Below are 13,379 nucleotides of genomic sequence, written 5' to 3'. Positions count from 1 at the left end.
CCAGCAACCTTCAAATTGCTCGCACTGATCCCTAGCCTCAGAGCCACCACTCTGCCTCCTACAGGACATAAAACCTCTTTAAAAACATAAAGGACATTGAATGCAAGTATTTCATTCCACCATAAAATCTATGCTTAATGCAAAGCTGTACCATTCATCAGTGATTAAATACTAGTGACCACCATGCATACCAAAGGACAGCAGATGCAAACAGATAAACTCATGCACAGACATTAAATTGCCAGTTGAGTATCACAAATTAATCCCTTCACTGCTGTCAAACCGTGGAGTGGAGTTCAATGATCAAGATCAGCCGCCATCCATACAGGACGGTGTAGCAACATTCTCACCTACTGTCTAGCAACACTCCCTGCTCCAGGTCATTAGGCGCAGCATCACACTGGACATAACTGCTTCCGTGCAGGTAACCATTCTGTAGACATCCGCACGTTTCCTGATTGCTGTCTGTATCTATGGATCTCTAAAGGGCACTAGGCCGTACTTTTTTGTACTTCAAGTGTGTTTTTTATATTAATGTGGCAGGTGGGAGTATGACATAATACACCCTGATCCTTGCACTCATTCCATACCAGGGAGCTCGTTCCCGATAGCCGCATACAAGGAAACCTCAACCAACTCCGCCGGTCGAGTTCAGCAGTTGCAGTACTCACTCTCAGCCACGGGGCGGCAGCATGTCGCGAAAATTCTCTCACACCTGACCATTTTCAGTGCCTATGTGACTTAAACCGCAGTTTCTCGCATTGAACTATGTATGAAATTATGCCGTACAGTCGTAGCTGAAGAGCAAATTTAAACTGACGATTTTACCTATAGGTGTACAATTAGCGCTGAAATTGTGTGTACGCAGCATCGCACAATGATATTCTGCTGTAGGCCTCTGATCATGGTACACACACAATTTTATTTCACACATATATATGTCCAATAAACATACTGACTGTGAAAAATTAATTAGGCATTAATTCTCTGAATGAGTGTTTTTTTAGTCATATCTTGCTAAACACACTGCAGATATATAGACGGAGCTATATTGGCACAGAGGTGGAATCAGACAGTCATGGCCCAGTTTTCATTTTCACAATTACCATATTCAAATACCAAGCAGCACAGCTCTCCCACACCTCAGCGCGAACACTCCTATAAATCGAGTCCATGGAGTTAAAAGCATACGTTGTCTGCTATACCCTCAACTCTATTGAAACTCCAGAATATATGCAGATAACATAATTAAGTTTAATTTAGAAACGCATTAGCTATAAATACGATCTCTGGTTGGTACAAATTATTGTATACGAGGATTGCGATTGCAAACACCATGGACGCAAAACTGTAGTTGCAGAATAGGCTCCCTATTGCCGCCCTAGCCCATCTCAGCAGAATCTAATATAGCAGGAAACATTAAACGGCGTTTCGCATACACTAACTGGACCCACGTGTGTAAATCACACTTGATGAATAACGTGTTAGTACAAGATAGTTAGTCAGTTTGACGCAAATTGTTGATTTCAGACCACCTCACTGGTGACCCTAATTTGCGTACTGTTAGGTGCTGACAACCCGAAAGCACAAAATTAGGAATATGACGGTTTAATAGGCTACTGCTGTTTGCGGAGTGAGAGAATAAAGACGAGGCACAAGATACAAATACACTTTTTATTTTCTACCTGGTAACAGAGAGACAAGATCTGTGATTGGTTGCAAAACAAATTACATAAAAAATAAAAAATAGCATTTTTATTAAACCTATGAACTGATTAATCCAATTTAAACGTCTGTATCCTACCCAGCGTCAGTGCTTGGGGGAAAAGGTCCCTGATTGGTTGAAAGAAAAACATTTACAAACTCTCGTTACCTAAGTTAACCTACTTCTGTCAGGTAAAAAGAGGGAAAAAAAAGAAATACGTGATGTACGTTTTACTGCAGGTATGCACCAAAAATAATCGTGATCGTTAACGAAACGCCGTCGACTTTTCTTTTTTCTTCAGTAATGCTTGCTGGAAGTTAAGTCTCCAGCCGTCGGGGGGAAATTCACCAAGCACACGCACTGAGGTTTTGACAGCGATTCCTCCCCAAGACATTTTTACCCAATAGGCTAAAAAGACGATAACGTCCTGTTACATTTCGTATTGCGGATGGCTTGCTTCTAAACCGTATGCTTTATAGAGATTGTCTATATTACAGAAAAGCGTTTCTATCAAATTAAAGCCTTGTCTTTGAAACGAAAAAAAAAAAACCACACATCCTCCCTGTCAGTCACTATTACATTGAATATCAAACCACTGTCTGAGACAAGGGGTGAAAAAAATACAGCATTGTAAATGCCTCCTATAGGCGACCAATACATATTCAAGACACATTACCTCTTGCATTAATCATCCCCATCTGCCAGTTGTGAGAAACAGCCATCGCATTTACATGTGCCCCTGAAACGCGTCTCCCGTGAAGTTCACACAGCCTCGCTAGCTGCCGACCGTGGGGCTCTTGACATATTTCTCACCCGTCCGCTCTCAGCAAGCTTTTCGCCGTTTGTTTAACAGTAAAACTTAAGGTTCATTATACAGTACCAATTAAGTTCAAAAATGCACACCCTGCAAAAAAAAAAATGTAATTGAAAATTCACATAATGGAAACAAAAAGTCACCCCACCTATTAACCAGCAAAGATCGCATGGGCATCATGAAGCACAGCGCTGTCGCTCCAAGATACCTTTTGGTCAGACGATATAAGGACGTGGCAGCTTATGGAGAAAATAAGGACGGGCAGCTTGGTATGGTCTTGAAAATGCGAGATGCGCAATGGAAAGCAGTCAGCCAATCACAGGAAGGGAAGGGGATACGTAAAGCTGCACATAAGCCTGGAGCAGGAGAACAATGAAGTCCAGCAATGGTGGCATCATGGGACCGCAGCGAACCACAAACTTTCAAAGGGGGGGGGGGATTATGGAAAGCTGATCAAGTGCAGCTGTACCTTTTAAACTAAGAAGCAGGTGCTATTTAATGGTGGGGCACCTGAAAGGTACATTTGACTACAGATCGGATGTGGGAGCGAGAGACAGCATAGGTGATGGAAAGCAACTACTACAGTACGTGGAAATTAAAAGGGGGGGGGGGCTGTATTTACAAATGGCTCCGGGCAGAATGACAGACTGTGAGGTAACATGAATGAGCAAAGCAAAAAACAGAACAGGGAGCAAAGAGAGGGAATCGATTTAAAAGCAATTTAAGTCTGACAAGGAGCTTGATCCCACAAGGGGTACAGAGCAGATGAGGCCGCTGGACACGTGCAGCAGGTGCAGATATAAAGCAGACAGCTTACAGACGGCATGGAGACGCGGCATGGAGAAAAGCAAGCTTGGCTCTTTTTCTTTGTATTTTTAAATGTTTCTTTATTAACCCATCTTTGACGACTTTAAAAACAAAACTTTAAAAAGTCTGACACCTATAAAACAATGACACCTGATTTTGCTCCGTGAGTGCGTCTGTCCAGCCTCTTCACATCTTCCCCCGCCCGCACACACGCAAGCACGCACACCCATCCCTCTGCACGTTGAACAGAAACCCTGGCGTGCGACACGGAATCGTCACGTATGTGCGAGGCTGCCTGTCAACCCCCCCCCCCACCCTCCCTTTAAAGTGACTGGCATCTCTGACAGGTTAAGAGAGAGCGGGGGTCTTACATAAACAATGGCAGAATCCCTCCCACGCTGGCTGTGATGCACAGCGGGCCTCCTCGGTGCTGCCACCTTGTGTGCGTTCAAAGCAAGTGTGCCAGAGGAGTGAGGGTGAGGGTTTTAAGGGCATGGAGGAAGGCCGGGCACAGGAAGGACATCTCGTCACAAACCTCTCAAACGTTCATGCACACCTTAAAAGTTACGCAGTACCAAGAATCAGGAGACCGGAAAAACAGAATCCTGGATACTGCTTTGCCGCTGTTTGGTGATGGAAAGGGAATGGAGGGAAGGAGGGAGGGAGGTAGAGAAGCAGGAGAAGGTGAAAGTTGGGGGGGGGGGGTTCAGCAGGTGCTATTTCTTGGCTTTTCCGCCTTTGGCTGAATTTCGAGGGGGGGTGACCGGACGTCCCGATCCCATGCCCCCACCTCCCCCGTAGGAGTAGAGCTTCTTGTCTGCAGGTTTCAGGATCTGAACAAGGGAAGAGTCAGTGCTGTTTTTAGCCAGGAGTACAGGCGTGCAGACAGAGGCAGACAGACGGACAGAGACCCCCCCGCGACCTACCTGGAAGGAGCACATGAGGGTCTCGTCCACGCTCATCATGGCTCCCGCATTGTCGAACTCGCCGCAGTAGTTGGGTGCCGAAAACAGCGTGACCAGCTGCCGCTTGGCGAAGAATTCGTAGCCGTCTTCCACTACCTGCGTAGGGAGAGTGGCTCAGGCGAGGCCCCCGACACAGTGCCATGGGACACACACAGCATCGGCGACAGCTACCAAAAGCAGGACCGTGCTGCGCTTTGGTAAACAGACTCCCAGCTGGATCTATTAATTCAGCCCAACGCACAATCCGGCAAGCCGCCTTAGACAGCTATAGTGCTCCTACATCAAGCCTAAACTTCAACGTTTCTTTCAAATCAAAGGCACATTTAACAACAGGCAACAGCTACCCTCGCCAATTACACATCCCAGCTGAGGAAAGGCGGGTACAGTAACCAACACGGCCGCCCACCTGGTGCGCCCTGCAGATGAGGTCCATGTCATGCTTGTGCAGGAACTTGGCCACTACGTCAGCACCGAAGGTGAAGGAGACCCCGCGGTCATTCTCCCCCCAGCCCAGCACATCTTTGTCCGGGTCGGCCCACAGCAGGTCGCACAGCAGGCCCTGGTCAGGCACGTCCGTGGGTCGCATCACACGCCGCACTTGCTCCATGGACTGCAAATCCGGGGAGAGGCCTGTGGATGGTGGACACGCGATACACTGAGTGCACCGGCCAGTCATCCATCACGCTCAGCTGCGGCGGCGATTGTGGCGAGAGGATCCTTAATCAGCTTCAAGAGGCTCCGTTTTCGAAACATCTGTCCGCGACGCCTTCAAGTCAGCCGCAGATAAGAGGCCTCAAAACGGCAGTCTGAATACAGAAGCTCCCTGACGCCTCCCAGAAACATGTAACCCAACCCAGGACTGGGCAACAAAAGGATTACATGTTTCCCCAGAGGGGTGGAACTTTTAACACGTATCCTCTGGGCTCTTTAAACTGCATGGGCGGAGGTTAAAGGCGTGTAGCAACAACAGTCACGACAAAGAGACTGAAAAGCAGATCTCCAAACCGCAGACTGAACTAGGTACAAGACGGAGTGACAGGAAAAGCCGGGACAGCAGCCGGAGGTGACGTGCTCGGCATTCTGGGACTGTGACAGGACACCACCCCCCCCGCACAGGGCCTCACTGCCCTATAGCTAGACTCCTGTAAACATCCTTCTACACACAGTGTTTGTGTGTTTTGGAACAGATGCAGGGCCTTTGTTGCATTTCATCACTGCTGGACTGAAAGCAGTTAATGCACACACCCAGCCCCCAGGAAATAACACTTCTACCTTGTTATACTCAATGCAAGGGATTGCAACATTTTGTTTTCTTTTTTTTTTTTTTTTTTTTTTTTTAAAATAGTGGGGTTTTTTCCCCCACAAGTGTGCCTCATGATGTCACAGCCACTGCCTTGAATCCTCGCGGCGAGGACACGGGAGGCTGGAGGCAGACGGGGACCGTAAACACACAACGGCAACGACAAACCTCCATGGCAGCAGAAGATCTTCTCGTCGACGATGGCGGCCACGGGCAGGCAGTTGAAGCAGTCTGTGAACGTCTTCCAGAGCTTAATGTTGTACCGCCTTTTACCTGGGGAAGGAGGGACCCAGCACAAGGCATAAAACATGCAGAAGAGAAAACCGGTTTGCTCCTGTAGAGAGACGGAGCTTGACAGTCGACGGCCGCGGCTGGGCACACGGCAGAGCTGCTCGTGGGTGACTAAGCACCTCCCCCCCCCCCCCAGTCCGCCGATGCCGAACACACAGTGACTGTACAACGGCAGCAGGGCAACTTATGTAACGGCGCGTCGCCAGAGCACGGTGACTAACGGCCCGCCGGGTCCCCGCCCCTCGCTTACACTCGTCGTAGAAGCCGTAGATGCGGTTGATGGAGGCACACTCGTGGTTCCCCCGCAGCAGGAAGAAGTTCTCGGGGTACTTGACCTTGTAGGCCAGCAGCAGGCAGATGGTCTCCAGCGACTGCTTGCCCCGGTCCACATAGTCACCCAGGAACAGGTAGTTGCTCTCCGGGGGGAAGCCGCCGTACTCAAACAGTCGCAGGAGGTCGTAATACTGCCCATGGACGTCACCTGTGTGGAAGATGGAGAACTGTGCGTCAGGTAGTGACTATTTTTGAACAGGAAGCAGCTTGGCCGATGACTGAATTATCATCACGGCTTTGTTTTCAATCAGAAAGACACAAGCGAACTACAATAGAATAAATCAGAGCCAGCCACAAACAGCTTCACTGAGCTGCTTGGCTGAATTTCTGTGCTGCCATTTAAAGGCGGAGCTTAAGGAGCAAGAATCTCCAATTATCACATGCATAAGTGGGACAAATCCAGCAGCAAACGCTGCAACCTACTGTCTCTCTCTAATGGGAAAGAAAGAGAAAAAAAATCAGCCCCCTGGGCCGGAAGCCTGACTTGTCAGATAACGCTTGTCATTTAAGGAGCTGTATTACCCAGGCAGGCAAATGCAGGGTCACAATTCACCCAACAATCACAAGTAGGTCATAGGTAGCCATCCAATCAGCACTCACCACAGATCTTGAGCGGAGCCTCAAGTTCAAGGAGGATTGGCTGGCTGAGGAAGATTTCCCTGGACTTGAGGCAGAGGCCGCGGATCTCGTTCTCTGTCAGCTGCACATTCTTGCCTGGCCGGGAGCCCTTCACTGGAGACGGAGGAACAGGCCAGCAGGTAAACAGTGAGCGCTAGCATGGAGAAAGCCTAAACACTAAGCTGCACTGACCATTAAGAAACTAATACATCTTTTTTTATTTAATCTCAACGGCAAGATTGAAGAAAAGCAGATGGGGGGGAAAAATAAATCTGCCACTCATTTCCTGGAGGGTGGAAAGCTTCAGTAAAAATACAGTGTAGGAACCAGAATATAAAATATCAAGTGGGAGGGGCCTCACAATGGTGGGAGTGGCTTCTGAAATGCAGAAAAAAAAATAGCAGAGGCTCAATTGTAATGAGACGATTAGCCAATAGAATCTCACAACTCTGCTGGCTTATATGAATGCTAAACAGCACAGCTGCTGCCACTGAATTCTAGGCTTACCAGTGACATGGGACACTGTCCGAATGGAAGAAGGTGAATGTTAATTACACTGAGAGAAAAAAAAATAAAAAGAGAACCAAGGCCAACCCTAGGGGCCAACTCTGTGGGCTTTGAGGGATGCTGGATTACACAGCTACACACCTGCTCACCATTAAACCCCAAAGCCATAAAATAGCCTAAGTTATGTGATGTAATTGAAAACAAACACATCAAGCACATTACTCAGACAACCTGCTCTTTAATTACTGCATATAAAGTATATAAATATAAAAAGCTTTTCAAATGAAATAAGCACCAATATACATTATGTAACGATGAAATGCAGCGTATGGACACACAGGCCGCATTAACAGTAAGAACATACATGCATGACGGCGGCTATCTCAGGGCGAGTGAGGGGAGCCCTGCGGGCCAATGTCCAGCCAGCAGAACGGGACTCGAGGGGCCACCGTCACTGATGTGACAGATCACAGGGCGCCGGTTAGATCAAAGCACTCCTGACTCACCCCAGCCAAAAATACCCACCGCAGGTTCGTAAGGATCATCGGGCAGCTTTAAAATTCCCTGCCCAGAGGGCACTTCAATAAACTCTAAATTAGGAGGGGTTAAATCTTTTATATTGCATCAGGTGAATTAAAGACCTTTGAGGGCGAGGCGGATTGGGGGAGGTCTGCAGGGTTAGCATGTATGACTCGAAGCTTCACAGGATGTTTCATTTTGCATGCAAAACGCCACAGAACAGCACGACAGCCTCAGTGTGACCGACACCACTGGCAGGGTACCTGGTGCCCGGTTTACGTTTCCCTTCCGCGCCAGTTTACATTTGGAGGAACCTTCCTGGACGGAAGGCGACCAGGTATGCAGACGAGTCCCGCCGTTAGCAGGGCAGCTATGAAGATGCCTAGGGCGGCCTTTAAACGTGCTCATAAAACAAACACCCCGTGAGTTCTGTTTAAACAAGCACGGTGCACGGCAACAGCGGCATCGACTGATTTGACTCCAAGAATCCGCAGGGTCTCGGACCTTGCGTAAATGCAGCAGTATAAATAGGATGTCGCAGCTTGTCACGTTAAACCTGGATTAAGGCATGCTAAGCCTCGGCAGTGCTCTCGCCAAAGTTAGCCATCGAACAAATAGGCAACATGTTATTGACATGGATTGGGGGGGGTCTATCCAAGGGGCCAGTCACTGAGTCCGGCAAGCGTAACATAAATCCAAATACACCCCCCCCCAAATGCATTTAAAACCTGCAACCGCCCACAACCTTCTAAGTATCGTGGCTATTACAAGAGCTGCCCATGCCCTTGTTACACACATGATGTAAAGGTGAGGGCTATCAGCCCTATCCGCTAGCATTCTAAATACCAACACCTGACTTGTTACGTTTGTGTACAATCTGCAGTGCTGATAGCTCTGCGTGTTTCCATAAAAGGCGAAACACAAAGGTCAGCTTGAAACACTCCAGAATATCATTGTAAATTATCAGTTATAATAACCCTTAACATTCAATTTATTTATTTTAAAAAAGCATCATTGCAAAAAAAAAAAAGGTTTGCTTTAAAGGCCGTTGGCATAGGGTGGCATCGTCCAGGAGTAAGGTAAAGCAATTAAGAAAATACAGTCTTGCAAGAAAATATTAGACATTACATAAACAAAATCATATTACATAACAGCAAATGACTTCAGTCTGGACTGAAGGTGAACCAAAGCAGTAAACTTTCAGACAAACGTCTACAGCGAAAGGCTAGATCTTCGGCATCAGAACAGAGGTGATTCAATTTGCAGAAAAGAATCCAACCAGAAATAAAAACCAGCAAGTAATTAAGGAAAAGTACAGAGCCCCGTCACTAGGGCAACATCATAATGCTTCTCCTTCTTGACAAAGATGTCAGTGTGGTCAACTTCACTGCTTCTCTTCTCATTTAGCCCATAAAAATTGCATTATAAAAGGTGCTCGGAAGCACCATTAATGCTTTAGCTCTTCCTAGTCTCTCGCACTCAAATAGCTGCATGTTTTATTGGGAAAACTCAGGTTAAGGGCTTTGCTGAAAAGAACATTAAGTTTTTTTCACCAGAGCTTTCACCAAACAAGCTTTCACAGGGTTTCCCATTTTTACAGCTGCGGATTCTACTGGAGCAATGTGCTCAAATACTTTGCTCAAAGGCACATCAGCAAGGCCCCTGCTGAGACTTAAGCCAACAACCTTCAGGTACACAGTGGTTAAGGGCATGAAATCTGGACTTAAACCAGCAACAACTCTTACTGAAAGCCTAGTTACTATATTAAAAAAATATATTAAAAAATATTACCTTTGACCTGACCCACAACTCCACTATTCTGGTATTTGTACCATTACCCCCTGTCCCCCCCCCCCCCCCCTTTGCAAGGGGCCAAGCAGGTTTCCAGTCACCCTCAGGTTCTCGTCACACCAACAAAGTAACCATGGAAGCAGAGGTTGGATCATCTGGCCCATTTTTTCCACCCCCCCCCCCCCCACCACCACCACTTCCCCAGCAGTGTTCTTCTGCTATAAAAGTGGTAACAGAAATGCTGTTAAAGGGCCTCCTAAGAAAAATTTTGGCAAAGCAGGGCCAGTCCAGAAGCATGTACAATTACAGATGTAGACAAATTTTAGCTGAAAACTTTACAAATACAAAACCTTTACGAATACTTTACTGCATGTACAAGTGCAAACCCTTGCCTCCATAAATCATGCAGGTGAGACGCTGGTCTCCTGTCGAAACGCCCCCCCCCCCCCCCCCCAATCCCTGGATCTGACATGTCTACTGTGCTCTCATCCTGACTGTGCAACAGCAGCCCCGTGGCCCCAGCACACCTTAGTGACTTGTGATTAATCCACTCACTCCGGCGGTGGCGAACCCATGACCTCACTGGTGTAAGATTCACAAAGCCACAGTGAGCTTCTGCGATTAACCTGAGCACAGTAGTAGGCGTACAAGCAGGGCCACAGCCTCCCATTACAGTGCAGTGCAGTAAATAAGAATTTAAAAGGTTTGTTTTTAAAAAAAATTAAATAAAAAAATGCACAACTAGCAAAGATACAAATCTGAACCTTTACAAACTGCACCATCTACAATATCATTAGTTCAGAGCTAGGCAGACGCTTCAGCTTCCTGTTTTTAAATCCTGCTGAGAACAGAATTACAGATAGCCTTTTTTGGTTATACAAGCCCTTGGCAGGGGTTAACGATTTAAAAAAGTTCCTTCTGATACGGTTTACCACGCTGAAGACATGGCAAATCAGCCTAAGGTTATATCACCAATTTCACATTTGATTCCTGCAATAACTGTTTTCAGTAAGGTCCTTCATCGAACAAAGGGAATACTGTTACATCCATCAGTTCGCAACAGGTAGATATTCAACCAGGTCGGTAGAATTTGTAAAACCATTAAAAACATCCCTGACAGATGGTGGCTAGCAAATGGGAATTTAAATGTGCTCATTTTTGTGGTCAAGCAGCATTACTTAAATGAGGCTCAAATCAAAAGTACAACTACCCTTGGCATCATTCCATGATGATTTCATTTTGCAACATTGTACCACGTGCTTTCACTGTTAACCCTCCCTATCCATTTTTGGCCCATTTATAAAAACTTGCCTTAATCTGCCAGTCTTTTTACCTCTTAGATGTAATTTACCGGACAACGTGCAGAAGTATATTTTTGTAAAATCTAGCGCGTCAGATGCCTCATGCAATACTCCATTTTTCTTGATATCTCTGATAAATGGATGTTTCCGTACTATACCCAGAGCTGGTTGAAACAAACATTATATAATAAATATCCCACGGATTCCCGCTTGCATTTCAAAAGGCATTAAGCGGTCGAGCGAAACCGTTTTTCATTATTATTTAGACATCGTGACTTATGGATGACACACGAGCAAGACGTTATTCCGAAATTACCGTTTAACATGTTTTTTCCACACCCTGCATCTCGACCTACCCGCAGATCTTAAGGTTTCCTAAGGGCTGCTGAAAAATTAAATACGGAACGTTTATATTCAGCGATATGACAACGCAAATGACAAGGTTACGTGAGCGGCACTATAGTATGGGGGAGTATCAGGTCCATTCCCAGCCCTGATATTCAGACGCCCCCAGCCCCCTCACTCTCAGCCCCCTCCATTTTACCCCCTCATTCATAACCCTCGCGTCCAGCCATCCGGCCACACTCCCGGGACCGATGTCACACTCAACATTACCAAATATTCACCAAAATGCACGACAATGAAGGCCAAAGAAACATCACTGCTCACCTGAACGTTTTCTGATCCACTATCAAGAGATATCGTCTAGCTCTTTAAACCAAGGCACCGTTTCACATGCATGCACGTACATCTAAACGTACTAAAGGCGCGCATCGGTCGATCTGTTACTATATATACACACGTATATATATATATATATATATATATATATATATATATATATATATATTCCAAAGAACTAACTACAAACGTTATCGCCTTGGGCTTGCATTTCTGTGGTTGCTCAACAGCGGATGCGTTAGCAACCGGGACCAGGCAACAAACTAGACGTGTTACCTACACTAGGGTAGCATCTGGTTACCGGGGTAAAAGACGGTTTCAACAGCATGCAAATCTCCCGGTCCGGCGTGTCCACGTTCGTCAACCGAAACACGTACACCGGTGATAAGAAGTCTAATTAAAAAGGCATATATGTGGCGCTTTCCAGGCTCCGCGCGCTCGCCCGCCTCGCGTCCCGGTTCTTCACCGCCTAAGCCGCCCATGTTCCTCCCTCTGCTCTTCATCTTTCCCCGGCTTCGAGCCCCTCTTCGCTCCGTCCTTTCGGAAAATTATCACCGACCACGACAGTTCGCATCAGCACGGATAGCAAATTGATAAAAACAAACGACAGGGGGGAAATAAAAACGTCTCACCTTCCAGAAGACGCTGTATTATAGAGTCAATGTTTAATTTGTCCGGCTCCGCCATTTTACTTAATTTTTTTGGTCGTTTTCAAGCAGTCAAGTCTTTCTCCCCCGTTGCTCCCTTAATTCGTCGTCAATGCGATTTTTTTCTCAACAAAATTGGTAAAGCGGCTGTTTTTTTTGTAATTTTATTATATAACCGGAGAACAACAGATCCGCCAATTCCAGCCAACTTGCTAATGACTGTTCCCCGTCTTATCTTTAGCTAGCTATCGATAGCTCACGTTAGCCTGCTCCCTAACTTATCCGCACTATCGATAGCTAGCTAATATATAAAGTGAATAATGAGAAACGAGGAATGTATATTCAGTATAACCCCTGGCGCCTTTTCACTACCCCGTTTACCCAAATTCCTCTGTTTCTTATTCCTTCCACTCAACTTTCAAATTAAAAGGGCCGTGTTGTTCGAAAGGGAGAGTAAAAGAGGGGTAGGAACATGCATCCGATTGGGTAGACGCGGTGTCAATCTCACAAGAAAGTACCACCTTCGTCTCCATCTTCTCGATTTTAATTGGTCGCAAGTCCGCTCCGCAAGCGTATTGCTGCCATCCCGGGATCCGCCTTAGGGTTCTGTAGGATGACGTCAGCAGAGTTGAAAAAGGGCGAAGGAGCAAGCCGGTGTCTGCGAATAGTAGCGGCTCGTGGTCCTAAAATCGGTAGATTTGCTCATTTGCTTTATGTTTCTCCGGTTTACGATTTCATGCTGAAAGACATGCCATTCTAAAATGCAAATATATAACATATATGCTACAGAATGCGTGTAATAACCACCGTTTCAATCGACCGGTCGATTTCAACTGACCCGTGAAATATTAAATGTTTTACATTTCTAACAGTCCATCCATCTTCCATTTTGGAACTGCTAAATTCCATATTACAAAAAACAGTCGACATGTTGGTGTAACTGTAGAAAAGTTTAAAGCATATAAAGCCGAAAGAAGTTTATCCAATTGAAGATTTTTTTTAATCGTCTTTGAGACAATAACTAATGTCTTCGGTAGATGAGGTTTTGAGAAAACTACAATTCCCGCAAATCCTCTTCATGCCTGGATCTCACGTAGCAC

The 13,379-nt window shown here is 46.2% G+C and overlaps 1 protein-coding gene across 1 annotated transcript; it reads right to left on the bottom strand.

Annotated features, from left to right (window-relative positions):
* Nucleotides 1-1,660: 1,660 nt before the first annotated feature.
* Nucleotides 1,661-12,764, bottom strand: ppp1caa (protein phosphatase 1, catalytic subunit, alpha isozyme a). The gene is made up of 7 exons (XM_023821976.2): nt 12,265-12,764; nt 6,816-6,947; nt 6,133-6,363; nt 5,760-5,864; nt 4,698-4,921; nt 4,253-4,387; nt 1,661-4,159 (listed from the first exon to the last, which is right to left on the bottom strand). Exons 1-7 carry the CDS (start codon nt 12,317-12,319, stop codon nt 4,043-4,045), a joined length of 999 nt encoding a protein of 332 aa, XP_023677744.1. The 5' UTR covers nt 12,320-12,764; the 3' UTR covers nt 1,661-4,042.
* Between the last annotated feature and the right edge of the window lie 615 nt (nt 12,765-13,379).

This window comes from Paramormyrops kingsleyae, chromosome 22, assembly GCF_048594095.1.
Source record: "Paramormyrops kingsleyae isolate MSU_618 chromosome 22, PKINGS_0.4, whole genome shotgun sequence".
In the NCBI taxonomy this organism is placed as follows: domain Eukaryota; kingdom Metazoa; phylum Chordata; class Actinopteri; order Osteoglossiformes; family Mormyridae; genus Paramormyrops; species Paramormyrops kingsleyae.
The sequence above is the reverse complement of the archived record's forward strand: the minus strand, read 5'-3'. Positions and strand labels throughout refer to the sequence as shown.

Excerpts from the sequence above, each read along its gene's own strand:
- ppp1caa (XM_023821976.2), bottom strand. The coding sequence starts at position 12,319 with ATGGCGGAGCCGGACAAATTAAACATTGACTCTATAATACAGCGTCTT. Across the intron at positions 6,364-6,815 it reads GGCTCCGCTCAAGATCTGTG|GTGACGTCCATGGGCAGTAT; the intron begins GTGAGTGCTGAT and ends TCTTCCACACAG. Across the intron at positions 5,865-6,132 it reads CTACGGCTTCTACGACGAGT|GTAAAAGGCGGTACAACATT; the intron begins GTAAGCGAGGGG and ends CTCCTTCCCCAG.